Raw genomic sequence first — 23,830 nt, forward strand, 5'->3', positions numbered from 1 at the left:
ATTGCGCAAGCGCGGGGGCTGACGACGTGGCCGCGAAGACCAGGGTTGGGGGTCTGCGTTGAGCGGCTGGTTCACGTGATTCTCTGGGAGCCTTCCGCCCTCGTCCTTTTCTCCTCACAGAGTTTCACCTTGACTCCAGGATACGAAGCTGGCTGACGTCTCCTCACACACCATTTAGAAGGTCAGCGTGGGAAGGACTTAGGTTGGGCCGGCGGAGGGTAAGCCACTCGAGTGGGCGTCAGGCGAAATCCGACCTGCTGGTTCCTGCCGCGGGAGCGAGGACTGGCGGGCCGGGCGGCGCGGCCGCGAGACGTGGCGCGCTCTGGAGCGCGCGACTTGGAATGCTTTGTGAGTCCCAGCGTCGGGTCGCGCGCGCGTGCGAGGCGCTGAGAACCTCGGGAACGGTCTCGGCCTAGCGCTTCGGAGTGGCGCGGCGTCTGAGGGAGCAGGTCGCTGGGCTGCGGCAGCCGGCAGCCGGCAGCCGGGCGGGGAACTCTTGAAGTGGCGCTGAAGCGCCCGAGGTCTGGAAGGCACAGGTGGGGCGGCGGCCGGCGGGGAAGGATTTGTCCTTGGCGCGGGCTCCCACCCCCCCGACCCGGAGGCGGGCGGGTCGCGTGAGCGCCTGGCGGGGCCGGGGGAGGGGCAGGGCAGAGAAGGCCCGGAGCCCTCATCCAAGTATCAGACATGAAACTTTCGTTGAAGGAAGCAATTTAGAGAGAATAGTTTGAGAAGTTGTTCTCTTAGCCCCCATTTTATATTTATGGAACCTAACCTTCGAGCTCCGCGCTCCCTACGCCCTTCACTCCCATTTACTGGCTGACGCTGCCTCCCACTCCCACCCCTTTGATCGTGCACTTGGAACATCCCTGTTGACCATTCTTGCTGCCTCATACGCGATGTTTACTTGGCTTCGAAAATGGCTGTGGTTTTGCGCCCTTACAGCTTCGTGAAAGTTCCATAGTCTTTACAAAATGTCAGCAACCAATAGCAATTGTATTGGGAATGGATAGCGCACGGATTTTGCTTTTTCGAATAGATTTGTTCATGTTCATTAGGGATCGAGCATCGCAGAGGCTCTCTCCGACCTAATTTCTATGTCTGGAAAAAGTTGCTCTTGGAATGTGCAGTTTCGTGACACGGCATTATTGCGTTACGGTAGGGTTGGCCCATTTTCCCACTAACTAATGAATTGTTTTACTCTTTCACTTAAGGATCCTCGAAATTTACTTAATTGCATTTTAATTTAATGGATTTGCGTTCAAGATTGTTGCTGCTTCTGAAATACTGGTTTAAATATTTAAGAATTCAACAAGTTTTCTTTGAAATTTCCAAAGGCAAAACCAAGAAAACGGGAATGTAAGAATGTCCCCAGTTACGAACGGAGCTACTTTTTTATTGCTCTCCTTTGCAATAACAGACCCCATTTGGTGACTTTATAGGAAACCTGTTTGAAACAGGAAGGTTTTATGTTGGTTCTTTCTCACCTGTGGGCTTTCTGAAACGCCGTATGTGTAGTTCCCCTGACAAGAATGGGTGGGATGCTATTGCAGGGAGTTGCATACAAGTATTTGAAAAAGTTCCGTCTTTTTTTGTAAAGGGCCAGGTGGGCAGGCATTAGAGCACTTTTTGTGTTAGAGACTACTTGTGATGTTGACCTTAGCTTGATTGTTACTGCTTTTAGGGTTTATGGGATTGAACTAAGTTGTCAGGTGTTTGATTCAGAATTTTACCTTTTCTCCTGAGATTTTTTTTAAAGCTTACACATATGCACACGCACTCATAGTTATGTCTGAAACAAACACGTTTTACTTCTTTTATTAGAACGTGTCAAAAAATAAATGCGCTATTTGTGTCTGGAACCAGGGTTTGGGTAGGGATTTAAGACGATTATACTGGTGTGGGTACTGTTTTATTTAATACTATAGATTGACATTCCAAAACTTCCTGTTCTCAACTTTAAAAATGAAAGTATGTGAGGGGCGCCTGGGTGGCACAGTTGGTTAAGCTGCCAACTCTTGGTTTCGGCTCGGGTGGTGAGATAGAGCCTGGCCTCCAGCTCCGTGCCCAGCTGGAGTCTCCTTTAGACTCTCTCTCCCTCTCCCTGTGCCCCTCCCCACCTTAAATAAATAAAATCAATCTTTATTTTTTTTCTTTTTTAAAGATTTTATTTATTTGAGAGAAAGAGAGAGGGCAGAAGTTGGGAGAGAGAGGAGAGGGAGAAGCAAGCTCCCTGCTGAGCAGAGAGCCTGATGCTGCTCGGTCCCAGGACCCCAGGATCATGACCTGAGCTGAAGGCAGACGCTTAACTGACTGAACGACTCAGGTGCCTCTTGATCTTTAAAAGAAATTTTAAGAATAAAAATTAAAGTATGTGGAATCATGTAATAATGGTTTTTGTCTTTTCAAGCCACTTGATAAGGTCTTAACTGTGATTAGGGGTATGATAGGTATTATTTATATTTTTTTATTTTTTGTTTTTTAAAGTACTATTTTGCAGTTCTTACCCCTGTGAAATGCATTTTCTCAGAGACTGCTGAGAATATATCAAATCCTGGAATAAATCCCAAATTAAAAATACAGTATTTTAGTACAGACTTTTACTTTCTGTGCAGAAATTCCCAACTACATTTCACCTGATTTCCAGGTTTTTTCCCCTGCTAAACTTTTTTTCTCTCCCAAGGTGGAGATGCCATTAAGAAATACTATTCAGCAACTGACCCATGGAATTATACCACCATCACCACTCCCCCAGCACCCCTACACACACTTTCCTTTTCAGTAGGCAGCCCATTTCCTCCAGTGACACATTATTTCAGGAAATCTTTCAGCACACTATGTAACATAAGCTTTGAAATGTAGGTATATACAAGATCAGGTGTTGAACACCTTTTCATGTGCCATTTAAAGATCCTCTTTTGTGAAGTACCTGTTCATGTTTTTTTCTCATTAACAAGAATAAGAGGTTATGCCTTTTTAATCTTGCTAGAGTTATTCTAATGGAGTTTTGGGAGGGAACAGAGCTAACTCTATGTGAGTAACCTGCCCCCCTTTAAGTGGAGTTGGGTAACTTTAAAGCTTCATCCAGATAATTTTTTCTCATTTCTGTCCTCTCCAGTGATTCAACCTCATTTTTTTTTTAAGATTTGTTTATTTATTTGAGAGAGAGTGTGGGCATGAGCAGGAGGGGCAGAGAGAGAGGAAGAGAGAATCCAAAGCAGACTCCTTGCTCAGCGCAGAGCCTGATTCAGGGCTTAATCTCACGACCCTGAGATCATGACCTGAGCTGAAATCAAGAGTCGGATGGTTAACTGAGAGAGCCACCCAGGCACCCTTCAACCTCATTTTTAATTAGCTGGATATAATCTGGATTTATATTATAATGAATTTTAGAATGAGGCTCTTTGGTTCCAACATTAGATACATGGTAGGAAACATTTATTTATTATAAGAAACTGTAACAAGAAAATTATTCAATAGATATATTCTGACTTGTTCTCTTCTGTTTTTAATTAAAATGATATTTAGGAACAAGAGCATTATTTATCTATTCAGCAAATACATATTGAGTGTATTCTCTATGTCAGATCTAATAATAGGGTTAGAAAATACAATAGTGAACAAGACAGACCAGCAAGGCTCCTGTCTTGTTGAAATATATTTAGGTAGGGGAAATTGATAATAATTCAGTAAACAAATAGTTAAATTAGGTAATTAAAGATAATATTTTCTGTTTGGCAGAAATGGAGCAAGAGCCACAAAATGGAGAGCCTGCTGAAATTAAGATCATCAAGGAAGCATACAAGAAGGCCTTTTTATTTGTTAATAAGGGACTGAATACAGATGAATTAGGTCAGAAGGAAGAAGCAAAGAACTACTATAAGCAAGGAATAGGACACCTGCTCAGAGGAATCAGCATATCATCGACAGAGCCTGAACACACAGGTGCTGGGTGGGAATCTGCTAGGCAGATGCAACAGAAAATGAAAGAAACACTACAGAATGTACGTGCCAGGTTGGAAATTCTGGAGAAGGGTCTTGCCACTTCTCTACGGAATGATCTTCAGGAGGTGCCCAAGTTATATCCAGAATTTCCACCTAAAGACATGCCTGAAAAGTCACCAGAGCCTCAGTCCTTTAGTTCACCTCCTCAGCACACTGAAGTAAATGGAAACACTTCAACGACAAGTACAGGGTTGGTTCCTGCACCTAGTTCTTTATCCTTACCATCTCAGAGTCATCCAGCAGAAGCACCTCCTGCTTATACTCCTCAGGCTGCTGAGGGTCATTACACTGTATCCTATGGAACAGAATCTGGGGAATTTTCATCAGTTGGAGAAGACTTTTATAGGAATCATTCTCAGCCACCCCCTCTTGAGACCTTAGGGCTAGATGCAGATGAGTTGATTTTGATACCAAACGGAGTACAGATTTTTTTTGTAAATCCTGCAGGGGAGGTTAGTGCACCTTCATATCCAGGGTACCTTCGAATTGTGAGGTTCTTGGATAATTCTCTTGATACTGTTCTAAACCGTCCTCCTGGGTTTCTTCAGGTAAGCCAAAGAAAAATGTAAACATAATTTGAAATATGTATAGAATACATCATTTTTGTTTGTCAGTATGTCCAGGACAGTAAGTGCAAAAAGATCATTCTAGTTCCTTATTAATATATTCTGTGAAATTTATAAGCCTTAAATATCTATGTGTTTAATAGATTCTTTTTTTAAAGATACAAAATACTGTTTTGTTTTATTTTTTTCAAAACTCTGTGTTAGTATTAAAATTGTGATGACAAGATCTGAGGGGCATCGGAGCGTTCATCCTTAAAATTTTAATTCTTTATTGAAGAAGAAACCTAGTAACTTCAATTTCAAAAGGGATTTATGTAACTCATGTGGATGTGTTACTGTAAATTTCCACAAATGTTGTCAAGCCCCATCTGAGGGGTTGATCTGGGCTAGACCCAGCCCAGTATGTAGAACAGTGGTTCTCAACCAGGGATGATCCCCCCCACTCTCCAACCCAAGGACATTTTGACAATGTCTGGAGACATTTTGGTTGTCACAGCTGGGGGGTGGGTTGTGCTACTGCTACTGGCATATAGTAGGTAGAGGCCGGGGCAGGGGGGGGGGGGGACTGCTAAACTTCTAAACAGGATCACTTCATCAATCAATATTATCTAACCCAAAATGCTAGTCATGCAGAGGTTAAGAAACTTTGGTATAGAAGTAGAGATTGTGATGATAATTTAAGATGCATTTCTAACATTCCAAGCAGATAAATTTATCGGAAATGCCCTTGGTCCAAGAGTAAAGACTGGTGCTAAATAACAACTGGTGTTGTTAGGGCACTGCTGTGGAATTAATGAAATATTCTAAAGGCAATATTTGAAGGTGATGTTGTAATAAAAATCTGTTTTTAAAAGATTGGACGTCAGTATAGGGAGTTGGGTTCTAGAAATGAGGACTCCATTTACACTGGGTATAACAGAGAAGTTTGCATGCATGTAAGGAAGATGACTATTTGAACAAAGCAGGTCTTTTTGTCCAGAGTCCAGATGATGCAGTTGGTTTAGTTACAGCACTAGTTACCTAGATTGATTTTGTCTTTTGGTATACTCCACTTTTAATTCTTATGCAGCTTTTACATGGAATCAACTTGAAAGTTGTTTAAAGGTAGTTGGAGACCTACTAAGTGTGTATGAAGGAGTTATTTGGGGGCATTGCTGAAAAAAAATACTTCATTATTGGATAGGGAGAATATTTTGTATCCCGTAGGTTATTTTAAGAAAGAATCCTTGAGATAGAAAGAGTAGGCATATTGATTGGGATTGTGAAGAGGCTGATTAAAGCTGTAATACTTTCTGGTGACCTGGTAATAGAGCTATGTTGTAACAGTGGAATTTAAAACCTTTGGGGAGAGGGGGGTGCCTGGATGGCTCAGTTAGTTGTCAGACTCTTGATTTCAGCGCAGGTCACGATCTCAGGGTTGTGATATCAAGCAAGGCTCCATGTTGGGCATGGAGCCTGCTTAAGATTCTCTCTCTCCTTCTCCCTCTGTCCCCCGCCCAAAAAAAACCCTATAAATAAATACATACATACATACATACAATAAAAAAACAATAAAAAATAAACCTTTGGGGCTCAGGCTACTGGAGATATGGGAAATGAATATCAGAAACACTCTATTTGGTTACGTGAGCTCAACCAATAAAATGATTTGTTCTGTAGTAAAAGTTTATCCTGTTTGAGTGCTTTAAATAAAGTGTTTTTAATCTTTCTAGTATCTCCTATTTTTGGTTGTAAATAATAAGTAAAATTTCACCCAAAGTTTAATTTGAGTCTCTTGAAGGGGCTCTCATTTGCATGTATTCAGATATTTGTAACAGTGACCTAAAAGGCAGTTAACATGTGTTTACTGAATGTCTCTGTTCTGAAAAACAAACACTAAATCAACTGAGTGTTAGAAGTTAAATATAATTTTTTTTAAATATAACTTCTTATATTGCAAAACTCACTGTAGGTCTGTTCATGAAATTAGAAATTCATTTGGTCATAAGTAGGCAGGCATAGAATTCTAGGGTTTCTAAAAACTATTTTTCTCTAGGTTTTAGTTTAATAACCTTTTTAAACCTATTAAATTTGTAGTCAGTTCATTAGAACTTAGACATAAGGTTTCTTTCTGAAAGTGAATCTGGGAGAAATAAGCCTGTGGTGGATAAGCCTTCCAGTCTGTAGTGATCTACCCTGAGAAAGGTCTATAAAGTTTCATTTCAGAAGATTTGGAGATACTCCAGTTCAATCAAGGTGTCCAGAATGTAGTCTTAGAGAAATCATGACAATAAAAGAAAACTTTCCAAATTTTATTTAAGTACAACCTTTGCAACTTTTTTTTGTCAGTTTCATACTTCTGCTATTATTACTTTCTTAATATTTCAATTTAAATGTCTCATTGTTGGGTGCCTGGGTGGCTCAGTCGTTAAGCGTCTGCCTTCAGCTCAGGTCATGATCCCAGGGTCCTGGGATCGAGTCCCACATCGGGCTCCCTCCTCGGCAGGAAGCCTGCTCTCCCTCTCCCACTCCCGCTGCTTGTGTTCCTGCGCTCGCTATCTCTGTCTCTGTCAAATAAATAAATAAAATCTTTAAAAAAAAAAAAAATAAATAAATGTCTCATTGTTGGGTTCCTGGATGGCTTAGTCGGTTAAGTGTCCAATTCTTGATTTCAGCTCAGGTCATGATCTCAGGGTCAAGATTTTCCCTCTCCCTCTGCCCTACCTCCCCTCTCTTAAATAAATAAATAGGTAGGTAGATAGATAGATGTCTCATTTGTTAATTTTATCATCCCAACCAGTAACAACTGTGAAATTGAGGGACAGATGTATTTTTTCCTAATACATTGAAATACATTACTATTCAAATTTAAATAATCTGGTATATTACTTAAGGTCATTTCATATACCACTCATGGTAATATATCGTAATTTGGAAGACACAGTAATCAGTTTTATTATGACTTCTCTAAAGTTTGACTTATAAAAGGTGGAGAGTGGCATTTGAGATGACTAAAAAAGAGAATCTATAAAAGAAGAATTTGAAAAGGTTTGTTAAGGATTTTCCAAGAAAGAATCAGACTTGGATACTCTGATCCTTTTAGGTTTATATTCTGTTGGTCAGAGATGATGGCAGTGTACCAGAATATTCCATTTTTTATATGAAATCTTTCATGCTCTTTGACTCATTTGCACAATATTTTGATAATAGATTGTTTTCCCAAGTTTCTTAATAATTAGGAAAACAGTGTGTCCTGGATGAGCAGCACAATTAGAATATTCTTCTTGGGCGCCTGGGTGGCTCAGTTGTTATGCGTCTGCCTTCAGCTCAGGTCATGATCCCAGGGTTCTGGGATTGAGCCCCACATCGGGCTCCCTGCTCAGTGGGAAGCCTGCTTCTCCCTCTCTCACTCCCCCTGCTTGTGTTCCCTCTCTTGCTGTGTCTTTCTCTGTCAAATAAATAAATAAAATCTTGAAAAAAAAATACTCTTCTTGCTCAAAGAATGTAATCTCAATGGAAATGAATACATTTGGATATTATGATTTAAACTTAGTCTCTTATGAATTTATATCTCCAGAAAGTGAGCTTAAGTCTTAGTGTGTGGACAATCTGATGATATTGCAGGGCAGCTTTGTGTTGTTTTGATTGAAGTTAATAGTAGATGGTAAATCCATAAACATAATGTTCTATTCTAGCTATGTCATGTCAGGTTTTCAGACTTAGTAAAAAAAAAAAATTAAGCAGCATTGTGAATGCTGGGTTTTTTTTTTTTTAATAAGATTTTATTATTAAGAGAGCGTACTCTGGGGGGAGGGGCAGAGGGAGAGGAGAGAGAGAATCTCAAAGCAGACTCCGTTTTATCTCATGACCCCGAGATCATGACCTGAGCCAAAATCAAGTCAGGTGTTTAGCCAACTCAGCCACCCAAATGCCCCTGTGAATGCTGTGTTTCTTTTTTTTTTTTTTTTAAGATTTTATTTATTTGACAGAGAGAGACACAGTGAGAGAGGAAACACAAACAGGGGGAGTGGGAGAGGGAGAAGCAGGCTTCCCTGCGGAGCAGGGAGCCCGCCCGATGTGGGGCTCGATCCCAGGACCCTGGGATCATGACCTGAGCCGAAGGCAGACACTTAATGACTGAGCCACCCAGGCGCCCCGAATGCTGTGTTTCTAATTAAAGGAATTGTTTGGCTTCTCTGGTGCCAGATTACTTGTGTCTAAATCCTAGCTGCACTTTTTTCACAGACTCTGAGCAACTTAATTAACCTCTCTGTGCCTCTTTCTTATATGTAAAATGACAATATCTAACTTCACGGAATTGTGAAGATTAAATCAGTAAATACATGTACTTGAAAACGGTTTGATTTTATTTCCACTAAAGCATATCTAATTTGAATTATAAAGAAAGTCTTAATTTACTTTGTTATTTATTTAAAACTAACTCATTGGTTATTTGTGGGCTATCTAAGGCCACTAATTTGAAGACTATATAGTTAGTGGAGCAATAACATTTTCAGGACAGTTCTTGTGGGTGATATATATACAAAGATTAGACTAGCAAATGCCTAATTTTTAGTGGGGATTTGTTGATGCTAATGATTCTGTAAAGCCATGTAAAATGCATTTAGAATTTTGAAATGTTTATTTTGTGGTATAACAATTCTAAAACCAGTGAGAACCTAGTTCTATTCATTGATTTTTTTTTTTTTTTCCTAACTAATCCTTTCAGGTTTGTGACTGGTTGTATCCTCTAGTTCCTGATAGATCTCCAGTTCTTAAATGTACTGTGGGAGCCTACATGTTTCCTGATACCATGTTACAAGCGTCAGGATGCTTTGTGGGGGTTGTCTTGTCTTCTGAATTACCAGAAGATGATAGAGAACTCTTTGAGGATTTATTAAGACAGATGTCTGACCTTCGGCTTCAGGTAACTTGTGTGATCATCTTTAGGATGAAATCTACTTTAACGTAAGCATTTACACTTTTAAAGAAATTGTAATAGGGTCTAATATGATCAGAGTTAGAAAACTGAGAATGTATAATTTGCTGTGTGTTCACAAATACTAGCTGGAAATTGGGCGTAAATAGTGATTAAGATCGTGGGCTCTGGGGTCAAATTACCTGGATTTGAATTTGAACTCTTGCACTTAATAGCTGTTTTACTCAAGTTATTGATCTTCTTTTTAGTTTCTTTATCATAAAATGGGAATAATATCTACTTCATTGGGCTGTGGTGAAGATTAAAGGTTAATACATTAACTATCTTATATCAGTGCTGGCAAATAGTAATGTTCTGTGAATTGTTATCACCACAGCCTTCCTGCTCAGTTGGAAAAATAGCCCAATGGGACTAAATGGTGAAGTAAAGGCAATTTTGGCATTAGTGGATGGGTTATGTTGGACATTTTAGGGACATGATTGGCATTTTGAGGAAGAAACATGTCTTAGTTGAGGGAATTGTCTTTTTTTCTCATGATAAATAAAGCTAAATAAAGAGAAAATAAAGTACAATTTAAAATATGGTCTGTCATCCTATGAAATTGCCTTACTAAGCCTGTTTTTTTTTTGCCCACGTGTTGATCTGTCATAGGAGTTAAAATATAGAGTATTAAGGAGAGGTGTTCTTCAGGTGTTCTTGCCCATCCTGATGTAGGACAAGGTGGGGGGGAATATTTTTGATTGTGAATATTGACAGTTTTCTGAAGTTGAAGGAGATTGACAGCATGATAGTTTACTCTTTTATTCTCTACTTCAGTCAGTGTATATTTAAAATCCATTATTTAACTAGGTGTGTTAAATGATGTGTGGGAAGACAGAACAAGAGACTGACTATAAAGATACTATTTAACAGCTCCTATTCTCAGGCACAGGATGATGATAAGTGATGAAATAAAAGTATACACACAGTTCAGAAAGGATATCAGGGAATGTTTTACAAAATAGTTTCCTTTGAGTTCAGTCTTAAAAGCTCTGTTCCTGTTTTCTCAGGAAGTAGAATACACTTTCATTCCTTACCTATATCGAAAAGATCACAGGTGACAGGAGCAGACTAGCTAAGCAAGAGGTCAGAGTCCTCTATAGCTTTAGGTTGTATGAACCATGTATGACAGTGATCTGGTGATCAACATATACTTTAGCATGACCAATGCTAAACATTTAAGCTATGGTAACAAAACATGTACCCTTACAGAAGTGTGTGTAGCCCCAGTGTGCTCATGGAGAGTAGTTGACAAAGGCAGAAACATGGTCAAATGGATAAGAGTTCAAGTCTTAGCTTTGCTGTTTACTAGCTGAATGAAGTGACATTCTTAATTATTTCAGACCTATCATGGAGCAGTTTCTCCCTTCACCCCTACATTCATTGGACCTATATTACTGGGCTTTAGGAAAAATTAAACCAACTTTTATATGTTCACTTTTTGGTTGTGCATCGTTTTTAGTTTGCTCTGTTGTCCCAGAACTCCCAACTGTAAACAAAAGTTAGTTACTAGCTATAATTTTGACTTGTCTTTACTCTTAAGTATTCATTCAGCAAAGTATATGCGAGCAGAATACCTTCAGTATTAAGTGCAAAAACAAACAGAAAACAAAATCAGTCTTCCAATAATGCAGAGTGGTTAAGCTGGACGTGAGTTTTGTTCATTGCCTTTAAACTCATTTAGTTTTACACATTTCCCAAAACTTACCATTTGTTATTTAATTAAATTGAAATGTAGCTACATCTGACTTAATGATAACTTACACTAACAGCTTCTGTAAGTTTATCTTTTATGCTTTATCTTTAGAAATTTGGTTTAGTATGCTGTGAACTAAAGAACTCAAGAGGTTGAGGTTTGGTGATGAGATAAAACAAAAGTATAGAGGAAAGACAAGCAAAAGTGGTTGTATTTATAGACTCTCAAAAACATCAGTGTTTGAACAAGCACATTATTAGAGCATAGCTTAGAGAAAGTTCAAGTTTGATCTAAGGTTTAGTCTACCCCCTAGGCCAACTGGAACCGGGCAGAAGGAAAAAATGAATTCCAAATCCCTGGAAGAGCTAGATGCTCCTCTGACCAACTGAAGGAAGCCAGTGGCACTGATGTGAGACAGTTGGGTCCTTCATTGGACCAAGACAATAAGGACGTGCGTCATAAAGGAAAAAGGGGGAAAAAAGTAAGTAAAGTAAGTAAAAAAGCAATAAGGTATGTGTATGTGTCCTATTCTAATGGTACCTTTCACCAGTTTCAATTATTTGTAAGATCTTATCCCTGTTTACTAAAGCAGAGCAACTTTCAGAGTCACAAAGTGATCACTGGCAAAAATAATTAGAATCAGCTTTAATATTTTTCTTTACAGTGTTTGTTACTTAAACTGTTTTAGAACAAATTCTGTGTTTTGGGGGATAGCTTTTTTTGAAGTACTGGAAAGATTTTTGTACTTGCATTAATGCATATCTTTTTGTTTTGTGTTGTGTTTTTCTCTACCTTCCTTTATACACCAGGATCTTGGGGCTAGATATGCTTTTCCTTACGCTACCATTTTTATTCAGTCCCTTGTTTCTTTATGGATGGTCATCAGGAAAGAGAAAGAGTTTTTTAAAAATATGTTTAGTAGTAGGGTGCCTTGGTGGCACAGTCAGTTGAACATCTGACTTTTGGTTTCAGCTCAGGTCTAGATCTTGGGGTCCTGGGATTGAGCTCCACATCCGGCTTCGCACTCAGCACAGAGTCTGCTTGGGACTCTCTCCCTCTGCGTCAACCCTTCCTCCCCACACTTGAGCACTCACTCTCTAATAAATAAATCTTTAAAAACATATATGTTTAGTAGTTTTTTATTTCTTAGATCCTGAGTATGTGATATGCTCCGAGTGGTAGTAAGTTCAGTAAGTATTTAGTGCAAGAATGGGGAGCATAGTGGAAAAGTTAAATTTCTTATCTCAAGAAATTTATTGTCTAGTGGGGAGGACAGATTAGCAAAGAGCATTTCTAGCCAGTGTGATCATTAGATGAAGGTACATAGGTTATATAGTAAGCTAGATTGCACCATCTAATGTACAACCTAGCCTCATCAATAAGTATGAGCCTATGGTGGTGTGGGAAGCAGTAAGGAAGGCTTCTGAGAGGGCATTATGGCTAAAATGAGTCCTGAAGGTGAAACAAAAGTTGGCCATACATATAGCAGATTGAAGGGGATTCTAGGCAGAAGTAGTAATATAAGCAAATATATGAAGAAAGAAAATAGCACCGTGTGAGTATTGAATTACAGTTTTGTATTGTTTGTTGTTGTATTCCATATTGTAAGTGCTCAATAATTATCTTAGAAGAATTAATTGATACCACTTGAATATTCTACATTTAAAATTTTTTTTTAAAGATTGTATTTATTAGAGAGAGAGAGCACAAGCAGGGTGGGGGCAGAGGGAGAAGGAGAAGCAGACTCCTGCCAAGCAGGGAGCCCGACATGGGGCTAGACCCCAGGACCCTAGGATCATGACCTGAGCTGAAGGCAGACACTTAACCAACTAAGCCACCCAAGTACCCCTTGAATATTCTACATTTATTTGTGGATTGTGTAGAACGTCTTAGACCAGCTTTATGGAGGACATTGGGAGTCCAGGATGGTTCCAAGAAATATATTTATTAAAAAATTTTTAAGTTAATATACAAAAAGCAAATCTAAAAGATACAAAAGATACTTAGTGAAAAGTAAGTCTGCCTCCCATTCCTATCCCTCAGCCACCTAGCTCCCTGCTCCAGATACATTATTGCTAGATTCTTATCCTTGCAGATATATTCAAACATATATACATACACATTTATTTTGTGTGTGAATATACACGTATATGCACACATTCACATAATACAAATGGAAGCATGGGAGACATACTGTTTTGCTCCTTTCTTTTTTACGTAATATGTTTGGAAATTTTTCACATCATTTAAAACTTCCTTTTTTAAAAAATTTAATTTGTTAACTAAAAAAATCAAATTATATAAACAGGTATATACATTGAAAAACTTTATTCCCACCTGTGTCCATACCATTTTCCCTGCCACAGTAGGTAATCACTTTTTATCAAGATCTTGTGTTTCTTCCCTAGGTTTCTTGAGGCAGGTAAAAGCAAATAAGAACAGATTTCTCTCCCATTCTTATACAAAAATTAACATCATAGAGTGTCCTGTATTTTTTTTTATTTGATAATAAATTCCAGGGATCTTTCAATGTTAATAAATGGAGAACCCTCTCAATTCTTTTTATAGCTACTTTGTATTTCATTGTATGGATTTATGATAGTTTCCTTTAACCAATCTATTATTGAGTATTTGGATGATTCTAGGCTTTTGCTGTTAGAAACCAGTGCTTCAGTGAGTAGCTTTGTAGCTGCTCCATTTGGATGGATATACATTTGCAGGTAATTCATCAGATAAATTCTTAGAAGTGGGGTTACTGAATCAGTAAATAAATGCTTTTTTGTAATTTTGATAGATTTTGTTAAGTTGCCCTCCCTAAGGACTATACTCTTTAACACTCCCACCAGCATTGTAGACCTATTTCTTCATAGCTTAGTCCACAAAGTGGGTGAACAGCCTTTCTGCATTTTGGCAGTCTGATAGATGAGAAATGATGTATTGGAATATCTTAATTTGCATTGATTTTATTATGAGTGCTGTTGTGTATCTGCTTAAGGGTTCCTTGAATTTTGTTTCCTGTGTGATGTCTTTTCTTGTCCTTTGTCCATTTTTTATTACTGGGTCGCTAGTCTTTTTCTTCTCAATTTCCAGGGGCTCTTTATATATTAGGACATTGGCTCATTATTAAAGATAGAAGTTGCTAATATTATGTTCAGTTTGTCTTTGGGTTTTAATTATGAATGGCTTCCCCTCCCCCCATAGAAGTTTTTGTGTTGTTTTTTATTTTAAGTGAAGTTCTCTTCGTGTTTCTATTGGGAAGTTTGATTTTCAAGTAACTTTATAGTATTATGAGGTCTGAGTTAGCCTGCTGTTAAGTTCTTAGAATGAATAAATTTAGCTTTGACATTTTAAGTGTTGGCCCTAGTTCTCATAACAGCTGTTTAATTAGCAAAATACAGGTATATCTGTGTCCCCATTTCCATTTAGGTGGAATAGCAGATTCTTCTGTGCTTATATATTTTTACTTGCTTTTACTTGATTTCTGTCAAAACCAGTTTATTTGGATACATTCTTCCTTAATGATTGAGTCATTTAACAAATCTTTTAAATCTTAGTATCATGCACATACTATCATCAAGGGGTTGATAGGTTTATGAAAGAACTCATAGTCACATCAGTTTAAATATGATTTGATAAATGCTGTATTGGAGGTATGTTGGTATTTAAGCCTTACTTACCAGGGGGACCTTATTTAAGATCAGTACAGTTTTAAGCTTTATGGCAGTTGTGGTATTTTGCTTTATATTATAAAATGTACTGGTAACTATGTTGGCTGGAGATTTTTATTAATTATATCTAGTATTTGTTGACTTAATATTTTATTACATAATGCTTATAATTTTTCCCCATCTAAGTTTTTTTATTGTTTTACATTTTGAAACATTTTTACTAGGTTAAAGACACTTCAAGTGAAGAAGTTAATCTGAGTCACATTGTACCCTATGAGCCAGTTTCAGAAGAAAAAGCAAAGGAATTACCTGAATGGAGTGAGAAAGTGGCTCAAAATATTTTGTCAGGTATTACAGTAATGTTAATCTTTTCCCTATAATGTGAAACCTTTGGAATCCATAAGAGAATACTTAGTATTTTGTATTTTGGTTTTAAATGATCATTTTATAAATACTTAAACACAGAAGGAACTAGTCTTTTAGAACATTACATATTATCATATAGGTATAAGTTCTTCATGCCTATTTTCTGTTTCACTTTTGGGAAAATTGATAGTGAAAAGCTTCAGGAATCCCCAAACTTTCAGGATAGCTCTCTGAACATAAAATTATTTTCCTTTCCCCTTTGTAATTCCCCTTTAATCCTTTTCTTTTCTCCCCTTCTCCCCCTTCCTCTTCCTCTAAAAAAATGATAAGATACTCTTCCCATCTTTGGAAGCAAAGTTGCACTCCTAACCACACTGCAATGGAGGTATGAAGAGACCTGAGGATTATAGCTTAGCTATTGGGATGGGATGTAGGCCCTACTATTTAATTCTGGTTAGAAAGGGCATCAGATCAGTTATTTTAAAACCAGAATGATCATTACTGACATATGTGTTTCCACTTTCATTGGTTAACATTTTAGCTTTTCAACTGTTATAGCTCTCAGATTTAGACCTTCTGTTTTGTTTTTAGAAAACATTGCCAGTCACTCTTTAGTAAGCCAAATTCATGACCCTATAAAGGGATCTTGACCAGTCATTTAAAAGACTGTCAGTACAGATTTCCATCACTGTACTAAAAACCCATTAAAATAATAAAGATGTCTAAAGCAGAGGAAACCTTCAACATGAAAAACCAACAAACTAAAATAAGTGAAAATTAATTAACTAGGAACTAACATCATATTTTGCCCATGTCAGAGAGCTGCTAGAGATAAGAAAAGACAAAGCCAAATTTTTCAGTTATAATTTTAACAGTTAAAATTGAGCCTTGAAAAGGATTTTCAAAGACGTTCTAAAGAAAAATCACTCTTACTACCCTGCCCCATAACTTTACAGATTGCTAGACCATTAGGTCAGCATTCAAAAAACTTGCCTATATTCACACATATGTAGATAACTAATTTCAAAGGTTATTTTCTTAAGTTTTTTGAATTCATACTGCTCAAGATTGTTCTATTTACTATTGCTGTGTAACAAACCATCCCAAACTTACTGGTATAAAACAACAAACATTTATTTATACTTAGGAGTACTGTGGGCCAGGTATTCCAGAAGGTCACAACAGGGATGGCTTGTATCTGCTTCATGATGGCAGGACCTCAGCTAGGAAGACTCAGAGGCTGACTAGTGACTCAGTAGCTGGGGGCTGGAATCATCTGAAGTCTCCTTCATTCACAAATCTGGTGTCTGGGTTGGAAGAGCTCAAAATCTAGGACTGCCAAATAGAGTGCCTAGACATGGTCTCCTTGTGTTTGACAGCTTAGCAACCTTAAGCTAGTCGGGCTTCTACATGGTGACTCAAGGTTCCACGCATGGATAATATAGCAAACAGGCAGAAGCTACATACCCTTTTTAACATATTCTTGGAAATTTCCAGTATCACTCATTACAAGAAAATAACAAACCTCAGATTTAAGGGGATGTGACAGACCTACCCACATCTTAGTGGGAGGAATGTCAAGGTCATATTGAAAGAACATGTGGAACAGGTGATACTGTTTGGCTACCTTTGGAAACTATTGTATGCCACTAAATCTTAGGCCTTCTAGGTACCACACAGATTCCACGTACTGGTTCTATTCAGAGAGGGAGAGCATCCTTAGAATCAGCTAATCCTGGGGACAGATCTCTTTAGAGGTTTCAGAAAAACTCTCAGCAGTGCATCATTTGAAAATGAGCAAAAACTACACTTAGGATAACACTTAGGGGCCTGCTTTACTACTTGACTTTAGTAACTCTTTTCTTTTCATCTTATCTCCTCAGTTCTAGCAATAGCCCTAATAGTTGGTTACATTAAAATTATTTAACTGCCAATCAGAGTACATATCTCTTTACGTGCTTTTTATTATTTTTTATTTTTTAAAAGATTTTATTTATTTATTTGACAGAGAAGGACACAGCGAGAGAAGGAACGCAGGCAGGGAGAGTGGGAGAGGGAGAAGCAGGCCTCCCGCTGAGCAGGGAGTCGATGTGGGGCTCGATCCCAGGACCCTGGGATCATGACCTGAGCCGAAGGCAGATGCTCAACGACTGAGCCACCCAGGCGCCCCCTTTACGTGCTTTTTAATAGGTAGAATGAAAACCAGCTAGCTCACCAAATACTTAAGGTACAAGTAACAAAGAAAGTGGTGGAAAATATCCAAGATTTACTCCAGGGAAAATGATCTGATCTGTCAAGAGACTGTTTCTACCAACTCATGCAGGCTCTATACAAAGATAAGTAATCAGGGATCTAAATTGAGCTTATTCACTTTAACCTGTGATTGGTTCCTGTCCAGTGTCTGAAGATCAGTAAAGATCAGTAAAAGCTACAGTATTGTGCTTCATGGATATAAAAGGTGAAAAACATGAAGTAACTGCTTAAAATTTGCCAGGGATGAATATTGGCTTGGAATATTGGCTTGGAAGGCTAGAATTACACTTTTAAGAAGGCAGCTGCCAAACATTTTAGATGGAGAGTTTAGTAAGCTAATTTGGGAAGAGATAGAGGATCTGTGACAATAGACTGATTAGAGTGCCCCCCATTGGGTTAGATTTGAGTGAGATCATTTTAAGTCATCTGGCAACTTCTCATTTATTCCGGAAACATTCATTGCCTGCTCTGTCTCAGCATTAAATGGATGCATATAATACAAATATGGATAGAATAAATCTCTATCTGGCACTAAACATGCCATTTAAAAGATCTTAATAGCTACCAATAAAATATTACATTTCCTGATCTTCTATTGTAATATCTTAGGTTTTAATGTATTGTCTCTATTATACACTCTGTCATGGTGATAGCTTCTTTATAATTTGCATCTAGTATGTCTCTTTATCAGTCCTATGACTTTTCATTTATCTAATTTCCATTTATTCTAAGTCATCAATGGACTCTCTCCCTCTTGTTTGTTTCATTGCAGGAGTATAGTCTATTTAAGCTTTCCTTTGTTTCATTGTCATTTATGATTTCTCAGTCTTTCTTCAAGTTCAGCCTCTTTACTTCTTAAATCTTTTCAACCTGTAAGTTAACTCTAAACCCCAAATGTATATTTTTAATAGAGGTCTTCAATCCCTTTATTGTTATGGGAACTTCTGGCTGGAAGGTATTTGTCTGGGTTTGAGACCTGGTCCTCCCCCACGGGTCAGACAGTGGGGGTAGTGTTTGAGCTAGAGGTGGACATGTTGACTAGAACAGGAGGAGAAACACAACAGTTTTTCTTTTTTTTTCCCCCCACAAAATTTTTCTAATCAGTTACCACTTGGCACTTTATTTTTCATTGTTAGCATTTTTACTTATTTATTTATTTTTGAAGACTTTATTTATTTATTTGACAGAGAGAGAGAGACAGCGAGAGAGGGAACACAAGCAGGGGGAATAGGAGAGGGAGAAGCAGGCTTCTTGCTGAGCAGGGAGCCCGATGCGGGGCTCAATCCCAGGACCCTGGATCATGACCAGACGCCTAACAACTGAGCCACCCAGGCACCCCAGTTGTTAGCATTTTTAAATAAACAGGATTTTCACATGATCACTGGATGCCTAGTCATTCATAGACCAAGATAATTACGTAAAAACCGTGCCACAGACCTTTGGAGAATATACTAAGGTATTTTATTTGTCTAGCTTTAAAAGCTTGTTTTTTCAGGGTATAGCCAAAAAGGAAATATTTAAAATTATAAGCTCTCCAGAGCAGGGTAACACTTAATTCTTCCTCTTAGGGGAAACTATTCTACTTGGTACTTTTTCTTGTTTTTCCCATCTCCTTCCCATTTCTCCTTTCCTTATGTGTGCACAGGGCCTTTTCACTAGAGAAGTCTATGCTATCATGCTTCCTCTCTTGACAGTTTCATTTTTCATGCATGCTGTAAGAAGCATTGAGCAAAGCAAAGGGCTGGGAACTACTGTCATGAGAAATGGCTAAACCATCTAGGCTTTCTAGTTTTCTTCTTAGATCTTCTCGTGTATTTTTTGAGTATTCTTCTGTCTTTGTCATTCAGGTTTATGTTATAAACTAAAAGGTGCTGAGATCATGGGATTTGGGTTTGGGATTGAGGGAGGAACAGGACCCCCTGCCTTAGCCTTTTGTTTAAAGCAAGCAAGCAAGAGTTCTGCCTTGGTGTTTGAGATCTAGATTTATTGGTTTCCAATTTGCATTATTTGTGTCTAAACCCCTCAGTACTTCATAGAGTAAAAGTGGTACCTGGACTAAGGCGAGAACAAGGATACCTGAGTCCTTAAGCCAAATACTGTATTATTGGCACCAAAACCCAAAATTAGTCCATAATGATAGTAATATGTGGTAAGTAACATGTAGAAGATACCTACAAGTTGTAGTAGCAGCATAGGGTAATACAGAACTATGTTATTGAGTGATCTGTGACCTAAGTACTGAAAGATGAACTTATTTAGAAAAAGTGTATTCTAGGCAGAAAATTGTAATTGTAAAGTTGGCTTCAAAGTTTATGGTATGTTTGGGATCTGAACATTAAATTCCTTGGTTGTTTTCCTTTTGATTTATTAAAGGGTTTGTAGGTATGATCAGCTCTAATATTGTGCACTTTTAAATTTTCCTGTAAAAAGGTGCTTCCTGGGTGAGCTGGGGTTTGGTCAAAGGTGCTGAATTTACCGGCAAAGCAATCCAGAAAGGTGCTTCTAAACTCCGTGAACGGATCCAACCAGAAGAAAAACCAGTGGAAGTTAGTCCAGCTGTGACCAGGGGACTTTATATAGCGAAGCAGGCTACAGGAGGAGCAGCGAAAGTCAGTCAATTCCTGGGTAAAGTAACTTTGGAGGACTTTACTTCTTTCAGTTAAATTAAAAAACGATCTCTCAATTCAGGTTAATCTAAATGTTCATTTAGATGGTTTAACCTTAAGAGTAAAGGATTAAGACAAAGCAGGATCACCTTGCTACTCATAGTGGGATCTATAGCAACATCAGCCTATCTGAGAGCCTTAGAAATATTTCAGGTACTTGGTACACATTACTGATTCAGAAACAAGATCCCTAGGTGATTGTTATTTGCATATTACTTTGAGAAACATTGGTTAAAGGGTTATTTTGATGTGTCAGGGGAGTGTCTGTGCATTTGAAAAGGAATGGCTCTGAATGTATTTGCTATCCTTGAATATGACACATTCTTTTAGAGACAGCTCACTGCTTAGTAGTTGGGATCAAGTGGGAGGTATGTATTGTTTGAATTAAGCTGATCCAGTGATTCTGGTGTCAGCCTTCCCAAGTAATATGCTTCTAATTCCTTCTCCTCTGAGAATCATAGATCTGAAGTTTGGTATTTTAAGATGGCCAGATCACTCCTTAATGAATTATCATTAGATTTAGTAAGATTATCTTTTGGTATTCATTATTCTTTGAATCAGATTTTGGTTTGTTTACTTTTATATAGACTTAAATACTTTATTACTATTTCAGTGAAATATTTGTCAGTATGGAGAAAACATAGAAGTACACATAGCTGGACAACATGAAAGATGGACCTACAAGTCTTGCATTGTAGCAGTCTTGGTTTTCTTTTAAGCAAATTGCCAAAAAGAACATTATATTTAAGAGGCAGGGTTTTAATCATTACGTTCTGCAAACATATCTTTAAACCAAATAATAGCCTTTGTTTAAAAACTAGCCAGCTATGGTTCTCATCCTTATATAGAAATGCTAAGTTATGCAATAAAACAACTTTAGATGCTCATGTAAGAATTTTGCTAAGTAAGAGTGGTAAAATCAAGGGAAGAATAAATTTTTTCTAAGTGTTTCCTTTTTTTATGGTTATATTAGTTGACGGAGTTTGCACTGTAGCAAATTGTGTTGGAAAGGAACTAGCTCCACACGTTAAGAAGCATGGAAGCAAACTTGTTCCAGAATCTCTTAGAAAAGACAGAAATGGGAAGTCTCCCTTGGATGGTGCTATGGTCGTAGCAGCAAGTAGTGTTCAAGGTAACAGACCCGTAAATTTGACTAGGAAAGTCCATTTGTTTAGCTGTAGTTTTACTTACTTTTAAATATATTTGCAGGATTTTCAACTGTCTGGCAGGGATTGGAATGTGCAGCCAGATGTATTGTTAACAATGTTTCAGCAGAAACTGTACAAACTGTCAAATACAAGTAAGTTGAGTTTTATCATTTTAATGACTAAATCTCTTATAGCATTTGCAAAAATTCAGGACAGTTAAAATGATTGTGTCATTATTGAATATCTGATGAAACAAAATTTTTTTACTCTGTTTTTCTTAATAATATTTTAGGCAAATTAATAGAATTACTGTGACTTTGCCTTATATTACTAATGGTTATATTTGTTCATCATTAATGCAAAGAATAAGTTAAATGAAAAAAAAGCCTGTAGTTTCTGAATACCTTATTAACTGCATGTTCGTGATGGGTGATTTTGCTGGTAGTTTTGATGGGAAAAACTTGAATTATAATTAATCTATTTTACCTTGTTAATATTAGCCCCTTCTGTATACAAAGAATGTTAAATATTGTCACATCTTATTTGACTCTACCATTGTTCATTCTTATTGGAATGGACAGATGGTATGTCATCTATTTCATATATTAAGAAGTGGGCAAACATAGAAATGAGTGATCTGCCCAAGCTAATCTGATAACTATTGAAGGTGAGACTTAAAACAGGATCATCTGATTTTAGCTCTTTATTCTTTATAAGTCCTAGAGGAATCTAGGTCTAAAAATTAAATCTAGTAGAAGGACCCGAGTTTGAATTAGTTTAAAGCCTAATATTAAATTTTTATTTAGAAACCAAAAAGTAGGGCACCTGGGTGGCTCAGATGGTTAAGCGTCTGCCTTTGGCTCAGGTCATGATCCCAGGGTCCTGGGATCGAGCCCCGCATCGGGCTCCCTGCTCAGTGGGGAGCCTGCTTCTCCCTCTGCCTCTGCCTCTCTCTCTCTCTCTCTGACTTTCATGAATAAATAAATAAAACATTAAAAAAAAAATAGAAACCAAAAAGTAATACTAATGGTATTCTCAACTCTCAGTTATTTGTTTAATTATCTACTCACAACATTTGAGTTCATACTTATGTATCAGACATTGTGTTCAGTGCTTTTCAATATATACATTTAATCTTTAACAGTATTTCTTTTTTTGAGGGGGGGAGAGAGAGAGAATCTTCAGCAGGCTTCATGCCCAGCACAGAGCCCAATGTGGGGCTCCATCTCACAACCCTGAGATCATGACCCCAGCCAAAATCAAGAGTCAGATGCTTAACCGACTGAGCCACCCACTTTGGGGGATCACTCGTAATTAGAAAAATAGTTTTTTCTTTTGTTGCAGGAGCCCAAGAAAGTCAGAAGTGCCTTTTAGGCCAAAAGTGAATTATTTTTAGATATCAGTATCATTTGTTAGCAGAAATCTTTAACACTATTATCTCCATTTTACAAATGAGGAAGCCAAAGCATAGAGCTGTTAAATACCTTGTTAAAGATTATAGCCCTAGTAAGTGGTAGAGCTGGGATGTAAGCCAGGTCTTTTTGTGTCATGCAGTGTGAAAGAACAGTACTGGACCAACCCTGTCCTTGATGAGACATCTGTGCAAGTTTAGTATCTAGAGTTAGAAACCATTATCTATCATGCATTTACATTCCCTGCCACTATAGTAAATTACCTGTGGCTTAGGAAAAACTAACTTAATTTCCAGTCTGAGTTGATTTGATCTCCATCTGGGGCATGCATATCTTTTGAGTCAAAGCAACATAACATCTTGGAGTGTCAATTTTGACCAAAAGATTTGGCAAAGAAAATACAGAATAGATCTGAAATTCTTTTGGTGGAAATATAAAGTCTTCCAGCTTACTACCTCTTGGTACTTAAAGCCTTGATCTCTTAATACTCTTTGTTTTATGGGTGTGAGGTTACTTTGGTGGATCAGTCGTAATTAGAAAAATAGTTTTTTCTTTTGTTGCAGGAGCCCAAAAAAGTCAGAAGTGCCTTTTAGGCCAAAAGTGAATTATTTTTATATTACCAGTATCATTTGTTAGCAGAAATAAGTAGGCAGTCATGTTAGAAAGTAGTAAATGCTTCCAGTGGCTTTGCCCATTTCCTACTTCAGTGAAAAAAAAAAATGCTTATCTAAGTACAATTAAGTAGAGCTTTATTAAAGGTTTGGGATTAACATAACTAGCAAGGTTTTGGTGTAGATTTTATATTTTTGGTCTTTAGTGAGGAGATCTTAATATGATGAAAAGGACATTCTAATAGCGGTTCTGAGCTAATTTATTTTAATTATGGTATGTATTGCTGTGCTCTTTATCCTTTACTCCAAAGATTCATGGAGTGAAAAAACAGGTGAGAATTTAGTTAAGTAGGTTTGTATTTCTAACTATAAAATAGCTGCTTTGGTCTTAGCAGTAATTTAATTAGAACCTTGGAAAGTTGTGAGTGGCAGTGGGGATGTTAAAGGGTTTTGTAATACTGTTTCCTCACTTATGAATAGTCTGG

General features: G+C 37.7%; 1 protein-coding gene across 7 annotated transcripts in view; it reads left to right on the top strand.

Annotated features, from left to right (window-relative positions):
* The first annotated feature begins 44 nt into the window (after nt 1–44).
* Nucleotides 45–23,830, top strand: part of SPART (spartin) — a 28,874-nt gene continuing 5,088 nt past the window's right edge. Inside the window, exons 1-8 of one of the 7 annotated variants that reach the window (XM_036090989.2) lie at nt 45–181; nt 3,739–4,550; nt 9,277–9,474; nt 11,535–11,711; nt 15,114–15,237; nt 19,939–20,133; nt 21,148–21,306; nt 21,384–21,474. In XM_036090989.2, coding sequence (XP_035946882.1) covers nt 3,741–4,550; nt 9,277–9,474; nt 11,535–11,711; nt 15,114–15,237; nt 19,939–20,133; nt 21,148–21,306; nt 21,384–21,474 — 1,754 coding nt within the window. In that variant the 5' untranslated portion in view covers nt 45–181; nt 3,739–3,740. Of the gene's footprint in view, nt 219–326; nt 349–385; nt 537–904; nt 1,156–3,738; nt 4,551–9,276; nt 9,475–11,534; nt 11,712–15,113; nt 15,238–19,938; nt 20,134–21,147; nt 21,307–21,383; nt 21,475–23,830 lie in introns of those variants that run through there. The other 6 variants (XM_036090992.2, XM_078070448.1, XM_036090988.2 and 3 more) reach the window with 6 other exon arrangements.

The sequence above is a fragment of the Halichoerus grypus genome, chromosome 4 (assembly GCF_964656455.1).
Source record: "Halichoerus grypus chromosome 4, mHalGry1.hap1.1, whole genome shotgun sequence".
Taxonomy (NCBI): domain Eukaryota; kingdom Metazoa; phylum Chordata; class Mammalia; order Carnivora; family Phocidae; genus Halichoerus; species Halichoerus grypus.